We start from the raw sequence: 21,403 nt of genomic DNA, 5'->3' as shown, positions 1-21,403 counted from the left end.
TGTTACAGAATCATGAAATTCCTTCATGAGAAGAAAATAGGATTTTGATGAGTAGAAATCCATTTATTTATTTATTTTTATTTTTTGAAACTTCTTGAGTGACCTTGGGAAATAGTGGAGATAGAGACTATCATGATGTTAGATGACTGAAGAATTACACAATTATTCTGTGGGCTAGCATTTCTCTATCCCACCCCATCCCCGCCTTGTAGCAACATACCAAGCAGATAATGCTTACCTGTTTATGTATTCCTCTATTCCACGTTGATGTGCAAATATACATTATCATGTAACAGGATGATATACTTATTTTCCCATTTCTGAAATGTCAGAAATAACTTCTGTCAGTAACACAAATGTGAAGAGCTCAGGCTGGCCATGGCCATTTTAAGTGATTGGTATATTGCTCCTTCTTCCACGGGCAACTCTTAGACCTCTGGTTGACATCAGAAAAGGGACAAAGAGAATGATGACTTATTTGAGAGATCATCTTGTAGGTCCTGGCACTGACTAACCTTGGATACCATGAATAACAACCCCACTGTACTCCCTAAAGCCTACTAAGATAGAAATATTGTCTGTTTTCTGATCTGCTGAAGCAATCTCCTTCTGTGGACAGTGTTTACCAAGTCTTTCCGTTAATACCTACATCAAAATACAGCCCTATCAGAATACAACCCTATTACAATAAAACCTTATCACAATTCAACCCTGTCACAATACTATAATACTGGAGAAAATAATTCTTAAAGGCCAAATCATAAACTCAAAGATTTCAGAATCCATTCTATCAAAATCAGGCAGGTATTGAAGTGGATGTGTTCTATTATGTGTGGTTACCACTCTTTCATGACATTCATTTAGAGCTGTGTTGTGGTTTCTTCACATCCCTAACTACCATCTACATTTCTTCTTAGTTGTTTTCCACTGTTAGATCAAGAAAATATCCATTCTACTATCTTCAGTCATAGCATCGGAACATGCTCTGAGCTGCTGGGCTGATGCATTTTCTTCAAGACTTTACTGGAGACTAGGTATCCACCTACAATTCATTATAATGAAAACAACATATATAAAACAACAGTATATCATTAATTCCTTAGAGCAGCATTGTTAAATAAAATATATAATGCAAATTATATACACATTTCTAAATTTTCCACTGCCCACATTAAAAAATGTAAGAAGAAACAGGTGAACTTAATTATAATAATATATTTTATTTAACCCAAATATCCCAAAACTATCATTTCAATGTACATTATGAAAAATGACTAATGGGACATTTTGTAATTTTACCATACTAGGTCTACAAATCTGGAGTTTATTTTACACTCTCCACACATCTTACTCGGGATGCTAAATTTTTTGCCAGAAATACTTGATCAGTATTTACATTTCATAAAACTTACAGTAGAGGAAGTAGCTTTACATGCCTGAGTTATCCCAGACGTATACTTAAAATCTTGCCAATTACTGAATCAGGTATCAGTCTATAATTAACTCCCAGTGGTTTAATGAAAATGAGCCATCAGTGTCTTAGTCTCGTTCAACATATGGCATATGTAACTATGGGGCAATGACAGCCCAGCCCTGGGCAAGGCCCATTCACAGGCACCCATACGCACACCTCTGTGGCTGAATGTCATCCTTGTGCCTCTGAGGAGAGATCAGGGAACCCAGGGACGTGGCTCTGATGGTACAACTGAGAGATTGCACAGGGTTGCGTGAAACCCTCCGTTGGACCAAAAGCCCAGGCTCTTCCCACTACTCATTACTTCCACAGTTATTTTTTTGAAATATAGCTTAATGTACAGTAAGATACAAACATTTTGTTATAAAACTGAGTTTTGATGGAAGTGTAACTATTACCATATCAAGATACAGGCTGTCTTAACCCATTGTAGTTAGCCCTTCTACTCAAGTCATGGTAAGCACACCTCTCTGTCTGTCTCTGTCTTTCTGTCTGTCCATCTCTCTCTGATCCTCTCTGTCTCTTTGTCTCCCCTCTGTATTTCCCAATCTCTCAACATCTCCCTCTACTCTTTCTCTCCCACTATCCCCCCTTTTCAATATCTCCCTCTTTCCGTCCAGTCTTGCCTTTTTCTGGAATGGAATTAAACATCAGGTAGCCTTTCAAGTCTGGCTTGATTCACTTAGAATAATGCATTTGAGAATCATGCATTGTGTGGAATTTCAGTCAACGTTGCTTTTAGTGCTGAGTTCTTTGTGTGCCTCTATCCTAGTCTATTCACCCACAGCTGAAGGATTTTAAGTGTTTCCAGTTTTGAGTGATCGTGAGGAAGACTGCTATAAATATGCATGTGATGGAAGTTCTTATTTCTCCTAGGTAAATACTAAGAGTAAGATTGTTGGGCTGAACATGAGTGTATGTTTATAAAAGCTGCCTAAGTATTTCTACCATGACAGCGTCATTTCTCACCCCCACCAGAGATGTATGAGAATTCTTTACATCTTCCCCAGTGCTTGGTATGATCAGTGATGTGCATGTGAGAATGTGTGTATGTGTCTGTGCTCTGTGTGTGTGTGTGTGTGTGTGTGTGTATGTGACATTTCTTGCAGGGCCTAGTAGGTTTAATTTGTGTTTCTTCATGACTAATTGTGTTGACCCTATTTTATTTACTTGGGTAAAATGAAACTTTCTGAGTATCCTTAGTACGCTGATCTCTTTGCTGATTAAATTGTGTCTCATTACTTTCCTTGTCTCTAGTCTTGTCATGACCTTAGGTGGCCCTTCTTTGGTCCAATGGACAGCTGCATTTAGACTCCACAGGGACATTTTTCCCAAACTAATATTTGTCCCCTCACCACAGGCCCAACTCTTGAGACGTCCCAAGGCCAGCGTGGTAATTGCTTTTCTCAGCAGAGCCCTGGTTTGCTGGCCCTGAGGGCTCAGGGCGGTGAGTAACAAATCACCGTGCCACCTGGACTCGGTGCCCTGCCAGGGGCTGCTGTCAGCTTCACTTTGCTATTCAGCTTGATTCCCAAGGACAGGTGGGCTAGGTGGGCCTGACCCTTGTGCTGCCCCCTCTGTGGGCACTAGGGTACCAGCATGACCATGGCCCCTTCTCCAGCCGCTTAGGTGATTATAGCTTTTCAAACAACAGTAGCAAGAAGCACAGTTAAAGTTTATCAGATGCATGTACCTCCTTAAATGGAGATGAGTTAACATGTGCCATTCTCTGATCCTTTACATTACACACAATGAAGGTAATTGGTGTGTCCTGCAAACTCCTGTGTCACAAGGGCCCACATATCTACATGTGTACACACATGTGCTCATACGGGCACAAGTCTTCTAGGCTGTAATGTGGAGGCATTTCCCACCTGGGTTGCCGTCTGAGTATTTGCAAGCTTTGGCCTAATGTAGATAAAAGCAAGCACCTTCCATACTTACAGTCACTTATACATGATGTGGAGCCAAGAAGCAACTCAGTGATACGAGGGCTCGGAACAATCAAATAGAAGGCCTTCTGGTTCCTTCGGCAGGGGATTGCTGTGGTGTTATGTGCCGCTGCAGGAGAAACACCATCAGCAACTGCTGATGAGTCCCTGGTAATCTCACCTCCCTGTTCCTTTCAGTCCCCATCCTCCTGATTTTGTTGGCTGCAGATCACACAGAAAATGTCCTACAAGTGGTAGAGCTCTCAGTGGAAAAATGGGGGGGGGCAACATTCCGCTTGCTGGACCTGCTTGTTCACAACAACACAGGAGGCAGCTGAGTGTCTGATCCATGCTGTAGTGCATTGAGCTGGGGGCAGGTGCTGGAGGTGCCAGGAGTCCCAAGAAGCAGAGTCAGGGGTCTAATCTGACCTGTATATTTCCTTCAGGAAAGGGATACCAAGGTGTTGGGTACATGTTTTATGGGAGTGCGGCTTAGGAGAAGGACGTCTCTGGAATAATTATCTGAAGTCTGCACAGAAAGGGCACCCATCCTGTGGCTTAGGAGAATCAGGCAGAAGGTCCTAAAGAAACATGGTTCTGTTGTTCTCTGTGAGGAAAATTTATGGTCAGGTCTGAGAGAAATACCTTTGCAGTTGGCTTTAAAGGCTGAGGTGAGCGTAGGACCTCTCGGCTCCCGGGTGGGCACGGGAGAAGCCAGCCTTCCTCCAGTGGCACCGACTTCAGCCCATGAGGCCTGTCCTCACCGCCCTACCCCCTCCATCCATGTTAGGATTCTAATCAGTTGTTACTGGCTCTGTCAAATTCCCCTGAGGCTCCCTTCCCACATAATTCTGTTCTCCTTCTGACATTCCTTGTCCATTGTGTTTGTGTTTGTTTGGGTTGGCATTCTCTCTCAAGGCCAGTCAGGTTACTTAAAAAAATAGAACAGTTTTATTTTATCAGCTAAATTGTGTCATTAAAAATAATAATAAAAGAGCTTACCTCTGTGAAATTCTTGCACTTTTTTTTTTTTTCACTTTTCACTTTCCTCTCAGAATTAGAATAAATCTCTGTAAACTGTGATATTCAAGAATGGGGGATAAGTACAAAATTATAATTTTGAGATATCTAAGACATCTTAAGATTATCTAAACCTGCCATTCGGTCTTGTGTGCGTGCATGTATGTGAGTGAGTGGATGTGTATACACATGCTATTTGAGTGACCTTTTGGCTTTGGAACGTGCTAAAACTTGTACAGAAGTGAAGGGAAACTTTGACATATGCTTTGTCATTCTCAATAACATTTTTAATGCTCAGAGTGTAGACATAAAATAAATGAAAATTTAAGTGGAATTTATACTTTCCCCAGAATCGTTTTGGATCATAAATCTCTTTGAATCCTCTATCTGCATGTGATGCTCTTCTCCTTAAAAAATATCAAAGGTATGCAGACCCTGGTCCTCGGGAACTCCAGCAGGAGCGTCTTTGTGTTACCTCAGATTTCCTTTTCCATGACGAGGAGGACAGGATTAACTACGCTCACTGCTCCACTGACCGGGCCCAAGTGGCTATGGGTTATTCACAGTCCTGGTGGTCTAGTGGCACAGTTCAAGACAGGGGCCTGGGCATCAAACTGGGTCATCTGACCCCAAATATTTGCTTCACTACTAACTGAGATTCTGTATTCCCACCTTCAGACCTGTCTCTAGTCCCCTTCCTATGCTTTCTAGAAGGGGTGATCTGTCAGCTGTTTTCAGCCACTCCTACCTCAAGGAGAATATTAGTAGCTCATGAATGGTAAGGCCCTGCCCTGATAATGGTTAGGAACAAAGTGCAAAATTGTGAAGTGGGGAAAGCTGATGGGCCGGGGGAATGGGGTATCTAGGTCAAATCAAGTTTCTCCCAGAGACCACGTCGCACATGGCATTGCTCTCCAGGTTCTCCTCTCCTCTTTTACACCCCTTACCCCTACGGAAAGGCTGAGGCTCCTCCAGGGTGTCTCCAAGGCCACGGCATGTTGGCCCACCGTGGTTCTCCATCTCTCACCCTTTTTCCTAGGTAGCAGGTATCAAAGGCATATTCCTGGCAAACAAGAAGGTGGATGAGCAGGTGAAGACGTACATCACTTACAACAAAGGCAGGGACTGGCGCCTGCTGAAGGCTCCAGATGTGGACCTGCGAGGAAGTCCTGTCCACTGCCAGCTGGTCAGTCGCCTTGCTGTGAAACCCACGGGGTGGGCTGCTCCCAGGGGTGCTGGGGAGTCTCTGGAGCTCACCTGATGCTGCCCAGGGTTTCCCTCAGCTCAGGGAGTGGACCTGTGCCTCAGGCTGCCACATCACCTGTGTGGAAGTTGAGTTGAGTTCCACCGATTTTCTTAAAAATAAATTACATGCTGCACCCCCCCCCCCAGTAAGGTAAAGGGACGTGCAGCAGGAGGGCCTGTGTTCAAGGGCCCCCAACGGAGGCAGAGGCTGCTGTGATGCAGTTGGGTACATGCTGGAGGGAAGGTCAGGAAATCAAGTTGTTCTGGAAGCTGAGGAGAAGTCAGGCTGTGGAACCACCTGAGATAGTTAATTTCTCAGCACCCCAGGGATCCTGCTGTGCAGAACACTCAGGTTTCTGCACTATGGGATACTTACCTGTGAGACATTCTCTGCCCTCAGGTGCTGCAGAGCTAGGTAGGAGGGAAGGCGGTGTAATTCACAGCTCTTGGTGGGCTCTTTTTTTTTTTTTAAAGAGATTTATTTATGCATACAGAACTGGAGTGCAGGCCAGATGCACAGGTGTGGTGAGAGGATTCACCAGAGACAGAGTTGGGTACAGAACAGGGAGATCGATGAAGTACACTGCTGAGGGGAGCAGCCGGTGGGTTGGGTCAGGAGAGGTCTGCCGTGCCCTGTGGGCCATCTCTGAGGCCGGGGATCGAACTTACACTGAAGTGGCCACAGCTATTTTCCAGTGCTGTGCTCTAATGTGTTGTGCCACCAAGGAGGGCACTTTTGGTGGGTTCTTAATGACCACCTATGTAAAACATCCTTCTAAGGTTGCAGAAATGGTTATGCTTCTCCTTTGCAAAAAGTTGCCTTTTTCCACACATGCAAGCCTATTTATTAATCACATATCATGTTCTAGACATGATTCTAAAACTAAGAATAGTGGGGTAAAGAGGGCTAACAAGGCCCTCCTTTTGTGATTTTAGTTTAGTTCCATGTTTTTTGCTTGGGGTCCCAAGAAGGTTAGAGAAAAATGTCATTTTTTTTTTTTGGGCCTTTATTCTTCCTTTCTTTCCTTATTTTTTTTTTCTCATTTTCTTCTTTTTTTTTTTGTTCTTTTTTAAAAGTTTTCCTTTTTTCCAATTCCCGGCTTTTTTTTTTTTAAGAATGTGCCAATGATAATCAATCATAAATGATCTACTTCTCCTTGCTATTTGACTCATAAATTAATAACACACGCGTATGGGAGTTTTAGATAATGGTTTCACCTTAAGTAAACTAACAATCAGGAGCTACACACACAAAACAGAAGCAATATCTAGTTGAAGAAGTGGGTCGATCTAAGCCAGGAGGCAGCATGACTCAGCTTCCCCTCTCAGGCCTCCCAGTGACACCCAGTGCTCTTCGAAGCATCTTGAGGTAGTGAAGACCCACTATGAGTCAAGGTCAGTGTCATCTTATGGGCAGGGAGACTTCACAAGGTGGGCCAAACATGAGCTGGACCTAACGAATGGTCTGGAAGAAGAAGCCAGGCCACCTGGATGGGAGCAGGGCAGGCCTGGGCCTAGGAAGGGTAATCTGGCAGCTTGAGCTGTGATCACACCAACTCTCTTGAGTGGGAAGACTGCACAAAGCTGAGTGTGAAGCGCCCTCCAGCTCCTCGCTGTCCTGGAGCCGGACATGTAGAGGCCTCACCCCTGTTGGGGTCGGACTGTATATCAGGAATATTCTGGGGTGACGCTGTTTTCCTCTCCATTTTAGCCCTTCTGCTCCCTGCACCTGCACTTGCAGATATCTGAAAACCCATATTCCTCAGGAAGAATCTCTAGCAAGGAGACGGCCCCAGGACTGGTGGTGGCTACAGGTAAGAAGGCAATTCCCTGACCATGTCCCTCTCTCAGAATTTCTTGAACCTCTGTCTGGACCGTGAGCTCTTCTGGGCATCAGATAAATCTTTCTCTCCTTAGGAAATCATTAGGGCCCCCAAATTGAGCTTAAATAACTCCAGGTATTTGTCACTTCTGGGGTACTCGCCGCCCCACACGGTCACAGGCCAGAGTCCTCAGTGTAAACTGACAGGTCAGAAAGTCCAAGTGCAGTGGTGCATTCTTACTTTAAGAGAATGTGAAATACGAACTGCCCAGCTCACCAAATAGAAGTTAGGGTCCTTTTCTCTTTACACAGAGGATGCTTTGCAAAGGGCTTCACCCCAGAGCTGTTTTTAATCAGGAGGTCTCTGGAGCATGTAAAGGTTTATTTACACATGATTAACCACTTGGCTGAAAGCCTTGGGGAAAGGGCAGAAAAACTTAAGGTTGTACTGTTGGAAACGCTGTCCACTGAACATCCATCAGAAATGGAGATAAAGCAACTCTGAGATGAAAATGAAAGTCTCCAGGGAAATGTGTCTGATTAGTATGTATTTGATTTGCATACACCTTTTCAGGAATACATCAGCAGCATAAAGCCAGGCAGCTTTCTCGTCATGAGGTACAGAGGTCTTTTCTAATGAAAGCAGATATATGCACTGAGGCTCTCTGAGATGGTCCATTCTGTTTTCTCACATCAGCCCGAAGCTCTGGCCCCTGCTCGCCTCAACGTGGCTTCCTTCTCCAAGTCCCCAATCCTGTGAACTTCTCAATACCACCAGTGACCAACCACTAAGTGACAGCCAGCCTAACATCACACTTCCCTCAACTCCTCTCAGCCCATAGGGGTTCGACCCATGGTAGTTAATTAACACTATTGCCTTAGAAGCCCTAGACGTGAGTGATGAGAACCCGCCTGGAGGGTCTTCTGGTGTGGGAAGTGCTGCCCGACTTCCCTAATCCTGTGGGTTGGCCTTCCCTCTCAGCTGCTAAACCCTAGACCTCTCTCAAGGATGGCAGGAAGTCCTGGAGCAGAAAAGCCACACTGGACACGGTGACCAAGAAGATGTGCTAACATCATTTAAATACCCTGGCTTTGCTCTGTGTGGCTGTACCACTCGGGGCCTCAGTGCTGTCGTTGACAAAGGGGGGATACTAGCACTGATGTCATTGAATTGAAGGATCCAGCGAGGCATTGGATTTGAAGTGCTGAGAACAGTGCCTAGGACACACTGAGTGCTGATGTGTGTTCCCTGTGCTGTTATTAACATTACAGATGTTTAAAACTGCTCTACTTGCTTGAGAAGAGTAGGCCTTGCTTATCTCCTTCACTGGAACCCATAAATCTCATGCAGACACCGTGCATACACGAATGAATGATCCCCTCAGGAACCCTGTCATCCTGTCCTTCAAACTGAACTCCGATACTTGCCAACCCTGTTAACCTCTATGTCTCATTTTCCTTGTCTGTAAAACAAGGTGTTGTTTTCCACTTGAGAGAGTGTTGTAAGGTGGAGAGCTGGAGAGCGTTTCCAGGCTGCCAGAGCTCTGCGAATGGCGTGAGCTGTGACTTGGAATTAGTGTTTATTTCCTGTGCCAGCACATGCCCCCGAATTAGTCTAATATTAAGTCTTTATAAATTAACACCTCCAGATAATAAATATTTGTGTAAAATACTTCTTTTGGCCCTGATGCATAAGAATTGGTCGATTCCCTTCTCTCTCTCTTTTGTAACTCTGTAACTTTGCATGGCTCTTTGCTGAGCCCCGACACTGGAAGAAGTAGGACAGCTGACGAAGTTCTCGTGAGGAGCCAGAGCTAGGTCACTGGCTCCCCCACCTCTTCCCAGCTCCTCCTCTCCCTGCGTGCCAGCTCTCCCCAGGAGGTCACTTGCTCTCCCAAAAGGTCGCATGCTCTCTGCATGCGGTCAGTTAGTCAGGGATGCCAGATCTCCACAGAGATTCATGTCTCTCCAGGACCCTTTCCAACAGCCTGCACTCCCCTACTCTCAGGTGTCAGTGACATTGAACTTTCTCCTTTCACACCCACCACTCCTCTCTCTTCCCATCTTGAACTGCACTGTGGTCTCAGAGAAGCTATATGGCTGAAAGGACGCTCTGGGTTCTTCTAACACTTGTGCTGAGGCTCAGAGGTGGGTGAGATTCCAGCCTGCAGACTCTGGTCATTGCAGAAACCCCGGGGCTGTAAGGGTCCTGGCCCTGGGGTACACACACTAGTCACTAGTCATCAGGCGCACTCAGCCCCACAGTGCAACTTGTCCTGTCTTCCCTTCCCAGCGCCCTCAGACTGTTAACTTTCCTCCTCAACTTACAGAAGAAGACTCGGAGGCCAAGAGCCAGGGTCCCGCCTGTGCTCCCTCTGACTCCAAGTCTGGTCCATGCAGACAGATGTGCCCCTTCCCACACCAGCTGCTCAGCTACCCAGGCTCCCTGCCTCGCTTCTAGTAAATGCAGTGCATCCTCATGCTCCTGCTTTTCCTGCTGTGGAGGGCCTACCCCGCCTGCAGGTGACCGTGCCTGGCTGCTGCCTCCTCCGCTAGCCCTTAGTCACCTGAATGGGCACCAGTGGTGGTAAGAGTAGCGTGTCTATCACCAGAAGGTTGCAAAATAGTCAAGTAATATCCTCGCCCCCCAACAAACACACATGAGTTTCACTGAGGAGCAGAAAGAGTAGCCACCATAAAAGATGGTCTTCTCTACCCTCGCCTCCTTTTTCTCTGTCCTCTCTGCTATCACACCACTGAAGTGATGAAATCTGCCTCTTTTTTTTAAATTTATTTATTTATGCACATAGAACTGGGGTACACCCATAGGTGCAGGGGCCGTGAGAGACAGAGTGGGGAGAAGAACAGGCAGATTGTCGAAGTGACCTGCTGAGGGGAGCAGCAGGTGGGTCGGGAGAGGTCTGCCGCGCCATGTGGATCACTTCCCGGACCAGGGATCAAACTCACACTGAAGTGGCTGCGGCCAGCTTGCAGTGCTGTGTCCTCACCCGTTGTGCCACCAGGGAGGGCCTGCCTCTTTTTCTATCCTGGCCAGTGACAACTTGAAGCCTCCTGAGCCCCACGATGACCATGGAGGTGCAGTCTCTGCACCGTTACTCACTGATACCATGACACTGTCTGTCAGATCTCCTCAAACCCCTAGGGGCCCCCACGCCTGGCTGCAGCTGGAGACCAGTTCTCTATCCCTGTGTTCTGTGGCATTGTTTCAGCTGTAAACCCAGCCTGGTAGAGCTTCTGGGACAGGTTGGTGACAGGTGAGGGGGAGGGTCCTCAGAAGCCCTTTCTGAGCTGGCTGATCTCCAGCTCTATGGCAGCTATGCACCTGCCTCCTGTCCCAGTCACTGGTAGACATGACCAATCGATCACCACACTCAATTTGTTCAAACCAAAGATGACTTCAGACTCCTTTGCTTTGTGCTCCAGGCACAGAGTTTGAGTTGACATTCTCTGCCCCACCCCTCTGTTCTTTATCTGTGACTTCCGAAACATGTTTCTGGAGAGTTGCATCCCATATTCCCGACATCTCCACAGGGCTTCTTGCCAGGCCTCTCCCCATTCCACTTGCACCTATGCCTGGGGCCCCGAGCCCTGGGGTTATTTTTAGAAGCCTGAGTGTCAGAACAAATTGGCTGGCTATGTGCTCCCTGATGCTGCTGGGAGCTTGACAAGCTGGAGCCTGGCTTTAATTTCTCATTTTGAAGCATTAAATGTCAGGAGCTCAATTAACATTTTCATTATTGCATTTTTATTGTGCTCTTATTTAGGCTACAGATGTGTGGGAGCTAACATTCCCTTCTTGCTGTTTTTAAGGAAAAAAAAAATATTAGTGAAAATGATAAATTCTTACATGTTCAAGGTACTTTCCTGGTTCTCTATACTTCCCCAAACACACATAAACATTGGGATGTGAGTCAATCATTAGTTTACTTGTGTGTCCATTACACAATTACTTACTGGGCAAATAACTATGCAGTTTGTGGCACTTTTCCGGGCTCTGAGGGGGATAGTGTCCATTGGGACAACTTTGGCAATCTAGACCGATAGACTAGAAAATTCTGACTATTTTCTTTTTTAAAACATATTACAAGGCAATGAATTACATAGAAAAGGGGAGTGTAAAAAAGAGAATGTGAAGTAAGTGTGGTCCGTCTAGGGCCTCCCTGGTGGCCCTAATCTCAGTGCTGTCACTGCTGGGGCCTGGCCAGCGTGGTGACCCACATGTGGAGCTGTGCTCCAGGCAGCAGACCTCTCCTGACCCTCCCGCTGTTCCCCTCAGCAGTGTGTTGCAGTAGCTGTGTTCCCTGCTCTGTCTCTGGTGAATCCTCTCATCCCCCCACCTCTGACCTACACCTCTGCTCTTCTACAAATACAGCATACATGTGCATATATATATGCATACATATGTAAGTCAATAAATAAATAAAATTTTCTTTAAAAAAATGTGATCAGAGCTCTCTCTGGTGGTGCAACAGGTTAAAGTCAGCACTGTGAAGCGATCTGCAGCCACTGCAGCACAAGTTTGATTCCAGGCCATGGGGTGCCCCACATGGTGCAGCAGACCACTCCTGACCTGCCGGCTGCTCCCCTTAGCTGGGTATTTCAGTCAACCTGCCTATTCTGCTCCCCACTTTGTCTCCGGTGAATCCTCTCACCCGCAATCCTATGGCTTGTACCCTAGTTCTTATATGCATAATAAATAAATAACACACACACACACACACACACACACACACACATATATATATATATAATAAGTCTTTGAGACTTATTGTTTAAAGACACACTCCTGTCATATTATTTACTTTTCCCTCATACCGAGTTTTTCTCCCTGCTGGGTTTTTGATATAACATAGAGAAACAGCACATACACATCAGCTATAAATATTACTTGGAAAACTTTTACTCTCTGCTACCTCCTCCCCTGACCCAAATATACCTAATCTGTACACTGTGTGACAATATCAAATGATCTGCTTATGTTTCAGGCAACATTGGCCCAGAACTCTCATATACTGATATCGGTGTGTTCATCTCTTCTGATGGGGGCAACACATGGAGACAGGTAATTGGGATATTGGCAACAGGAAAGAGTATTTAGGGCAAGTTCTGCCACTGTTTCTCCTTCTTGACTACCAGGTTTACTAAGGCTTTGTGGTTGCAAAACAATGAAGTCACTCTTCCATTTGGTTAATTTGACTGGCAGATTAGATGGGCAGTGTGAAAAATGGAAAGTGCACTGGAAGGGTAGAGGAAGAACTGGAATCCCCAACTTGTTCATCTTATCATTCAGCAATATGTGTGGCACATTTACCAAATGCTAAGTGTCTTCTGGTTTCTGGGGATTCAACCAAAATGACTTATATAACCTGTGTGCCATGGGATCTTGACAAGCAAGTCTCTTCACCTTCCTTAGTCTGTTTCTTTACAAGATGAAAGGCATAGAATGCTAAATCCAGGGAAAGCTCTATAAGTCTCTGTTGTTTAAGTACCATAAGTATGAAAATGTTTGATATATACGACCTGAAAAAAATTCACTGTGTTACACATGCATAACAGACTGGCCAGTAGAATGTCTGGGAATGATGAATATGTTCTGTAGCTTGTGAAGTTACTGAGCACTGAAATGGATGACAGAGGACCTGAAATTTTAATTTAATTTAATCAATTTAAATTTAAATAGCCACATGTGGGTACTATCTTGCACCACACAGACTTAAACAATATCATCTAGGTGTCATTGAAGATGCAGGTGAATACTTTGGAGTTCCATTCCTTGAGAAGCTCAAAGTTAAGGAGAAGAAATGGACTCATAAATAACTAACTGCAATTGAGGGTGATCGTATTAATTAGTGGCATTACTGACATGAAGAGAATAGGAAGGAGTTGACTTTGCTTGGAAAAAAAACTGGAAAACACTTCACAAGAAAATTTGACATTTCACTGAATCTTAAAGGTGAAAAAATACAGGCAAAAGCACTGCATAACTTGGTGGTAAAGATGACTTCACCAGCTACAATTAAGTTGGCTAAGTTCCTCTCTGGATCTCTTGGTAAAGGTTATCATCGCTGTCACCAATATTGTCATCACCAACCCCATTGCCACCATTGTCACCGCTGCCACTAGCTAAACAAATTTACCAAGAACCTAGTAGAAAATACTTCAAGACATACAGCAAAGGATGTTAAGATCCCTATCCACAAGACTACAGTCAGGGCATAACAAAGGCATAAATAAGAACATATCTTCAAACTATAAATTAATCTACTGGATATGCCAAATAAGGACAGAAGCTAGAATACAAACTCTTCTGGTTTAAACTCCCAACAGACAAGCCATTGTCCCTCTAGCTAATGAAATTGTTCACTTGATTAAATGGCCACTGTGTTCTTATTAATTTGATTTTCTTCTCCAAAACAAGTAAGGATTCCCATTTCCCCTTGAGTACTGGAGAGGGCAAGAGTTGATAGTAGCCAGAATGATAGTATCAGGGGGCATTTAAAGAGGACTCTTCTTCCTTCCCAAGTGTTCAGAATGTTCTTGTAGCCCTCAGTTTCCATATTTTAATGCAACATCTCTATCATGTGGCTTATCACAGAGCCCACCTTTGAACTCTCAAGAGAAAATGCTAGCATTCCAGGCTTAGAGTTTATATCTGGAATATAAATGAATCACCTTTAGATCCTTTATGTACTAACTCACCATTAGTGTTACCATTTTTTTTCCCTTAAGAAGCAAATGTGAAAAAGCTTTGAAAGTTTCAAGTCTGAGTATTCATTTTATTTTTCTCAGTAGTATATTCCAGGCAAATGAGAAGACCTGATTCTTCCTAGTCATTCCCTTTTAAATCTTCTTATACCTCCTTACCCCTTGTATAATGTATCACTTAGCCCATTTTTCCAACCTTTCCATGAAGGCAATAAAAGCCAATATTAGCATTGGAGCTAGAGAAATTCTCCAAGTCCTCTTTCCTCTAAAAAATGTAAAATAGGAGGTTGGTTCTCTGCTAGGGAAATGTTTTTCCTGTTTGTTTTTTCTGGTTGACTGTATGAAAGTCATATAATAGAAACACTGATGTTTGTTATATTTGGCCTGAAGTTTTATTAAGTCAGAGCTTTGCCTCATATAGGTTCTCAGTAAATGATTATGGGTAGGTGAATAGATGGGTCACTGAATGAGTCACATGGGTGAGTAGGTGAATGAATAGGCAGTGTATAAATGAATGAATCAAAGAATCTAGGTTCTGGAAAGTTCTGTGTTCTGATGAGCATTTAAAGTAAGGGTCCCCAAACACTGAACCTGGGTCTTCATCCAACTTACATAGGACCCTTGGAGGTGTTAGCTGAGTCTAAGATCTCAGTCTTCATTTATACTACTATTTCCATGGAAAGTGACTTTGATGTTCCTACATAATTTATAAATAGGATTTTCAAACATAAGCCATTATTTATTAGCAAATACCTGAATAAGTAAGAAGAAAAACTGAATAGTCATTGGTAAGATGAAAAATACAGGAAAGTCTTAAGTCAAATTTTCTTTTGGGATGTCTGGTTGAGCATTTGTCTTATTGGCTCACCATGTTTCTGCAGCACACTGGTTTATAGTACTAGTGAAAGAACCCTAAGACACTATTTGAGTGGCCTACGGATACTTTCTTATCAATGGACTTTCTGCAAGTCAATTTCCTCCTTGGTTACATGGGGGTGATACTCATCAAACTATCTAATAGAACTGCTGCAAGACCCAGAATCTAGATGAAACAATATATGTTAAAACTTTGAAAACTGTTGAGCACCATGCAAATGTAAGGTGTTGCTATGATTGTTGTTGTTGTTTTTCCAGATCTTTGATGAAGAGTACAATGTTTGGTTCCTAGACTGGGGTGGCGCCCTCGTGGCCATGAAACACACACCTCTGCCAGTCAGGCGTTTGTGGTAAGGACAGTCCTCTACCCTATTCATGCATGATGTGTTAGTGCAAAGGGTTGGGACAAGTTATTCTGCATGTTTTTGTACCCATTCATCCATTTTGCTATCCATTTATCCATCCATTTTCTGTTTAGTATGTATTGTATCATTTAACTCTTAGATGACAGCTGTAGGCCAAATCATTTAGATGAGAAAGTACAATGAATGATGTGGAATGATAGGACAAGGCAATAAAGGAGCAGAAAAGGGGGCCTGGGATATTAAGCAGCAGTGATAAAAGTCCAGAACAGGGATGGTAGAATTTGTTGCAAGAGGAAGATGAGGTACATCTAACATATCATGGGTGAAAGTCTAGGTAAGTTGAGTTTGAGAGACTCATGAATATTCAAGCAGAGATAGCTATCGTTGTCTGTCAGATATAGGCATCCAAATGTCAGACAAGAGCTTTGGGCTGACAATCTAGTTGGGAGTTACTAGCCATTAGTTGGCAGGTGGTAGGCAAAGCTGTGTCACCGGGTTCAATGCCTCAGGAGAATGTGTACACTAAGGAGTAAGAACTATTGAAAAAGATTAAGGAGAAACAGCCAAAAAGATCAAAAACCCAAGAGAAATGTTTTCATGAAAGCTAAAGGAGAAGTGAACAGTAGCACTAAATTCTATAATCAACTCAGGTTGGTCATAGAAGGAAAATATGTAAGATTAAGAAATGTAGGAGGGTTTTGATTACATTTATCAGTGTAGAGTTGAAAGAAAGGTAGGTGTAAAAGGTAAATTACATTATATTTATGAATGAATGAATGAATGAGCATATAAGCAATGGAGTAAAGATGGTGCAGATAAATCTTATCAAGAAATGGCATGAAGATGAGCTTGTATTTTCAATATGCTTCAGTGAAGACAAAGAGCTTAGTGAGAGGATATTCTTATGATGATGATGCTACTGTTGTTTGCTTTTGCCAAAGGATGAATAAATTTCATGTGTTTATATTTTGAAGGGAAAGTTTTCAGGCATCAGATTCAGCAAAGTGACTGAGAGTGAGTATTTGGCTAAAGAGAAAATGCTAGTTAGGGTACAATTTGTGGTATTAGTCATGGGCTGTAAGTTGGACCTTGGCTTAGATACCAGACCCTCAATTTGGAAAGATTAGCCTTTATAGAGTAAGAATTTTACTGGGAAACATAGATTGTTATTTGGAAAAGACAGAAGGTGCCTTGGTGCCAAATCCAGACTTCAGCCACATTGGCAAGGGCTTAAGTAAATACCTCTCAGTTTGGTCATTTATTAAGATAACTCACATGAAATTGCCATTTTTAGATCAAATGTGGTCAAATATTGTCAGTTTCTTGAGCTCAGTCTAAAATAAGGTAGTTATACTTACCACTCACTTTTCTTACAGAGAGATGAGAATAAATTTCTAAAAGACGTATGAAACCATTTCTTTAAAAAAATGTTCTGCCAACTTAAGGACAAACTTATAAAAAGTTCCTATTGTGACTATTTATCATCCTCTTACTACTACTGATTTTGTACTCTTTAAGGATAGTATCAGAAGACTGGAATTACTCAGTCTATTGCTAGTCCACCCTGTACCTAGGAATTATGTTCTGGCTACTTAATCTGTGATGAATTATCAAATTATAGTTTAGGTTGTACTATGTATCTGGTGCTCTTCTTACTCATTTATAGTGGCATCACAGTGAAGACATTAATCTTCTTCATGGCTACATAAGTATTACCGAGTTGATTATCTTTAATGAATGTTCTTCTGTTTTAACTGTTAATTTCCCAGATAATTTAATGAGTACACAGAGATCTATCCAATGGCCCCTGCTTTCTTGGAGATGATAGTCATGATAAAGAGTTCAGACAGTCTTTAGACTACCAAAAACCAGCAGAGCCTTATGAGGGATGCTGGCTGTTCCCAAAGCATGGTGGAGTCCTGCCTCATGTGGAATGGGGTCTCCCTGTGGCAAGGGTTTGGGGCTTAATAAAGGATGTCAGAGAAGTGTGAACCTACCCCTCTGAATACTCTACAGTATTGAAAACCAGTATTACCTCAATAAAAAAAAAAGTAAAGCCAAATAAAATTTTCAAAACGGTCATCAGGAGTAGGAGGACTGATGGGATGCCAGGCAAAGAAATAGGCCAGGTCTGTAATTCAAGAAGTGCAGGAAATCTTCTAAGACTAATCGGAAGGACCAAGCACGTTAGTTGGGAAGGGAGAGCAGGACTCAGAAGAACACAAATGCGGTCGTAGGAGTTCAGGTTGAACCTGCTGTAATTTCTTCTGTAATGAAGACTTTCTCTGTGTGGAGGGAATACTTATGTCTCTATTAAGGCTGAGTAGGATCTGTACTTTCAAAGAGGACAGCTTGACTTTTTAAAAAATGTCTGTTTTTTAACAACAGTTACATTGCTTTCATATCTGTCATGACAAACTAATTCTGCCATCTAAATCTCAAGGAGAGAGTTGATAATGCCCTTCAGCAGCGGTAGCTGGGAAGATTCCTTCCACATACGTCCTGGGACAAGTGGGTGCATCCTCATTTTACACTTGTCCACCATCTTCCTGTGCTTTCTCCTTCACTTCGGGGGGAGGCTAGTCCTTACAGATAGCTGATTTGTAGAGTCATTGCACGGAATATTCCTTGTTCAAGGCTAACGGGAGTTTGTTGCTATTTCCTTTCAGTGAATGAATAGGTGAGTCATGGATGGAACAGATAAGGCAGAGGGACTGGAGAGAGTTTTGGCAGTGGGGGATCGTAGCATCCTTACATCTGATGATGTCTCACCTGCAGACATTCTTTTGCAGTGGTTTCTTCCTAGACACCTGATGACTTCCAAAAAGAGCAGTGGCCTGGGAATTTCTGGGGGAACTGATCTAATTGAGAAATTATTTATTATTAATTCATGGGCATGTAAATAGGATCAAATCATACTTATCAAGCTCATTAACAGAAAGATGAGTTTTCCTTTATTCTTTTGTTGGTAATACACACATAAACACACACGTATCTATAGATAGAGCTAAAAAAGCCTGCATTTCTCTTGAATTTCTTATGGTGCTGATGATGACGAAAATGAAGATGCTCCTTCTGCTCTCCATTTGTTTTCTTACCCAACTCACAAAGGTTGAAGATGATTTTCCAGACTAAGATTTTTCAGACCTCCTTTTCTCCATATAGAAGATATTGATACTGTCACTTGTCATGAAGGCTGTAACTGTCTCCCTGAATTTGCACATCATCTGTGATTTCTGTTTATTTGCCTATCTGTGGATGTCATTCTCTGAACTATTCCCTGCTGTGGTTAAATGCCAGCTTTTGAGGACATGTGTTATGAACAGCAACAGCAAGTAATTCATTCACAAATTTTCCTTTGCATTATTTTTTTTTTAACAAAAGCTAAGGGAGTGTTTTATAAGGTCTTAACCATATCATTATCAGTATTTTCTTACATGACTCTTAACTGACTTTTTCTCCTGCTCATGAATGGCAAGCTTATGAAACTTAAATGCAGTTTCTTCATCACAGATCACTTCTAATTAAGTCACAACCTTTGAAGTACAGAAAGGGCTCATTTTATGTAGAATAATGGCTAACTAATCAATCAGTCCACTCTTATTTCTGTCATGAATCTCAGACTGACATTATTTTGCATTTGCATACAGAGGTGTAAATATATATGTATCTGCATGTATATATATGTATAAGTGTGCATGTATATATATATATACATATATATATATATATATATATATATATATATGTATAGTTGTGTGTGTATTCTATAAGAAAAAGACACCAATCTACCCACTCACATAAAGGCATAGTATATCTCTAATTTAAATAATAGCTGTAATGTATTTCATGGAAAATAGAAGTCATAATTGAAAAGCTAGGGAAACTTGAGCTAGTCTAACAAGGCATGCTGTTTTCTATAAATTGAAATGATAGGTAACTAGATATGCATCCAGACAAAGCAGCATACAAATGAATCCAGCTATCCGTGACCGTGTACATTTGGATGCATGGCCATTAGAAACTAGGTGCTGTTTCAGGTAAGCTTGTCACTGCAGTCGAGTATTACCTTTCACCTGAGAGTGAAATGAACAGTGGAGGCCCACAGAATGCAGCACTTTAATGAAAACTCACAGTAGACAGACTGAGCATCAGGTAGAATGGGGTCTTACTGTTTGCTTAGCCCTGACAAGCTGTCACTATCCCCTTTCGGTAGGATGTTCTTGGAAACAGTAAGCAAAACATCGCCTGGTCCTTTTAGTTCCTTTGTTCTTCTATAAATGGTTGTGAACACCTGCATGATGTTCAGAGAAATATTCACATGAAAACAATCATTCCAGCCAATATATGCTTCTGAGAAGCGAAATGTGTGCACTATTCCGAAGAGCTCTGTCAGCCAAAGTGCCACTGCACCACATGTATTGCATTACAATTAAGCGGAGTACCACACCTCACCAAAGGGAGGACAGTGGATTATCAATGACCATAATAACTCAGTGTTTCTGTGTTACGGAGAATCCCAATTGGTTGTTCCTAGAAGATGCTCAGATGCATCTCATCTCAAAATTATAGCAAAAAGTAATAGACACCGGGATAGGGTCTTAGAAGATGTGGAGTCTGGCTCCACGTCAAGTGTAGCAAACCCCACCCCCACACCCCAGCAGGGTCGCATTCTGATGACCTCACAGGATGGCGCAGTGCCGCCATTTTGCAAACATGCCAGAGAGAGCTCCCATCCTGTATAATGGCTCTCATGGCTAGTAAGATTGTCTTAATGCTGAACAACAATGAAGCTACTTGTAATTTTTATTCATTGGTCTCCATTCTACTGCCCAGGTATATGCAGAATAAGTCTGCTCCAGAGAACAGGTGTTTTTTAGACTCCTATAGCTAGAAGGAATCTCAAAAAGATCCTTGTTTGCTTGCTTGTTTGTTTGGTTAGTCTTTCTCTGTCCTGGAAAGTGATCAGATATGTAACTCATAACAGAATTTAATGTATTTCTTCCTTTATCCATCACATATTCACTGGAAATATGCTGTTTCCAGCATTCATAGAATGTCTGTGATATACCAACAAACAAGACAAAATATTGGGGAACTCATATGTTTGTGCACACAAACTTGACTATTATCTTTGGAAAAATTATAAGAAAGGAAATCTTTTCTCCTTTATCTTCTCTGTATTTTTAATTGGTATTTTCATGCTTCCAAGTACACCATTCAAAGATATATATATATATATTATATATAATTTCATTCAAAGATATATTCAATAGTCATCCAACTGGGTTGTATTTGTATATTTGTTTAGCTATTTGGAAGCTTTATTACTAAAAAAAAATGAATTGATAATTCATTCACCTTTATTATTTTCCCTAAGCTCTCTTCAATTCATATAACCTATTTCTAGGACAAACTATTTATTCCCTTAATCACATTTTCAGTTTTTGATAGTGATTGAAACTGAATATAGTATTTAGGATCTGATAGAAGAATAAATTATCAGATGATTGCAATTTATCTGTTTTTGAATGTGGACTAGATTCATAGTAGCTTGGTCATCTCTGACAATGGAACCATTGCTGCAAAATATTTACCTCGTGATTGACAAGCCCACCTTTGTTTTTAGCTTGAGCTCATCCTTCCTTACTCTTTTCTCCTGGCAAGGGCTTTTTATTATTCTTTTAAATTAAACTTTACTTAAAGTTGCTCCCATCATAGAGTTCACTGCCAAATATATACCCTCAATTTTGATCACTTCCCAGAAATCAGATTCACAGTCTCCTTGAGGGCATCACAACATGAAAAACAAAACAACAAACAAAAAAACATGTAAGTCATGTCCACCAAAACGTCTCTCTTCCTCCTGTCCTTCCTTTTACTTATATGATCCCCAAGACCCATGTTGTACCTGATCTTGCTTTTGCTAAAGTAATTTATATAT

The 21,403-nt window shown here is 42.3% G+C and overlaps 1 protein-coding gene across 1 annotated transcript in view; it reads left to right on the top strand.

Moving 5' to 3' along the window:
• SORCS3 (sortilin-related VPS10 domain containing receptor 3) overlaps window positions 1-21,403 on the top strand; it is a 503,865-nt gene that overhangs the window by 419,509 nt on the left and 62,953 nt on the right. Inside the window, exons 10-13 of the mRNA XM_004680459.2 lie at window positions 5,465-5,611; window positions 7,382-7,484; window positions 12,499-12,575; window positions 15,353-15,444. Coding sequence (XP_004680516.1) covers window positions 5,465-5,611; window positions 7,382-7,484; window positions 12,499-12,575; window positions 15,353-15,444 — 419 coding nt within the window. The remainder of the gene's footprint in view (window positions 1-5,464; window positions 5,612-7,381; window positions 7,485-12,498; window positions 12,576-15,352; window positions 15,445-21,403) is intronic.

The sequence above is a fragment of the Condylura cristata genome, unplaced genomic scaffold (assembly GCF_000260355.1).
Source record: "Condylura cristata isolate star-nosed mole 26May11 unplaced genomic scaffold, ConCri1.0 scaffold00011, whole genome shotgun sequence".
In the NCBI taxonomy this organism is placed as follows: domain Eukaryota; kingdom Metazoa; phylum Chordata; class Mammalia; order Eulipotyphla; family Talpidae; genus Condylura; species Condylura cristata.
This window is presented reverse-complemented; position numbering and strand designations above follow the sequence as displayed.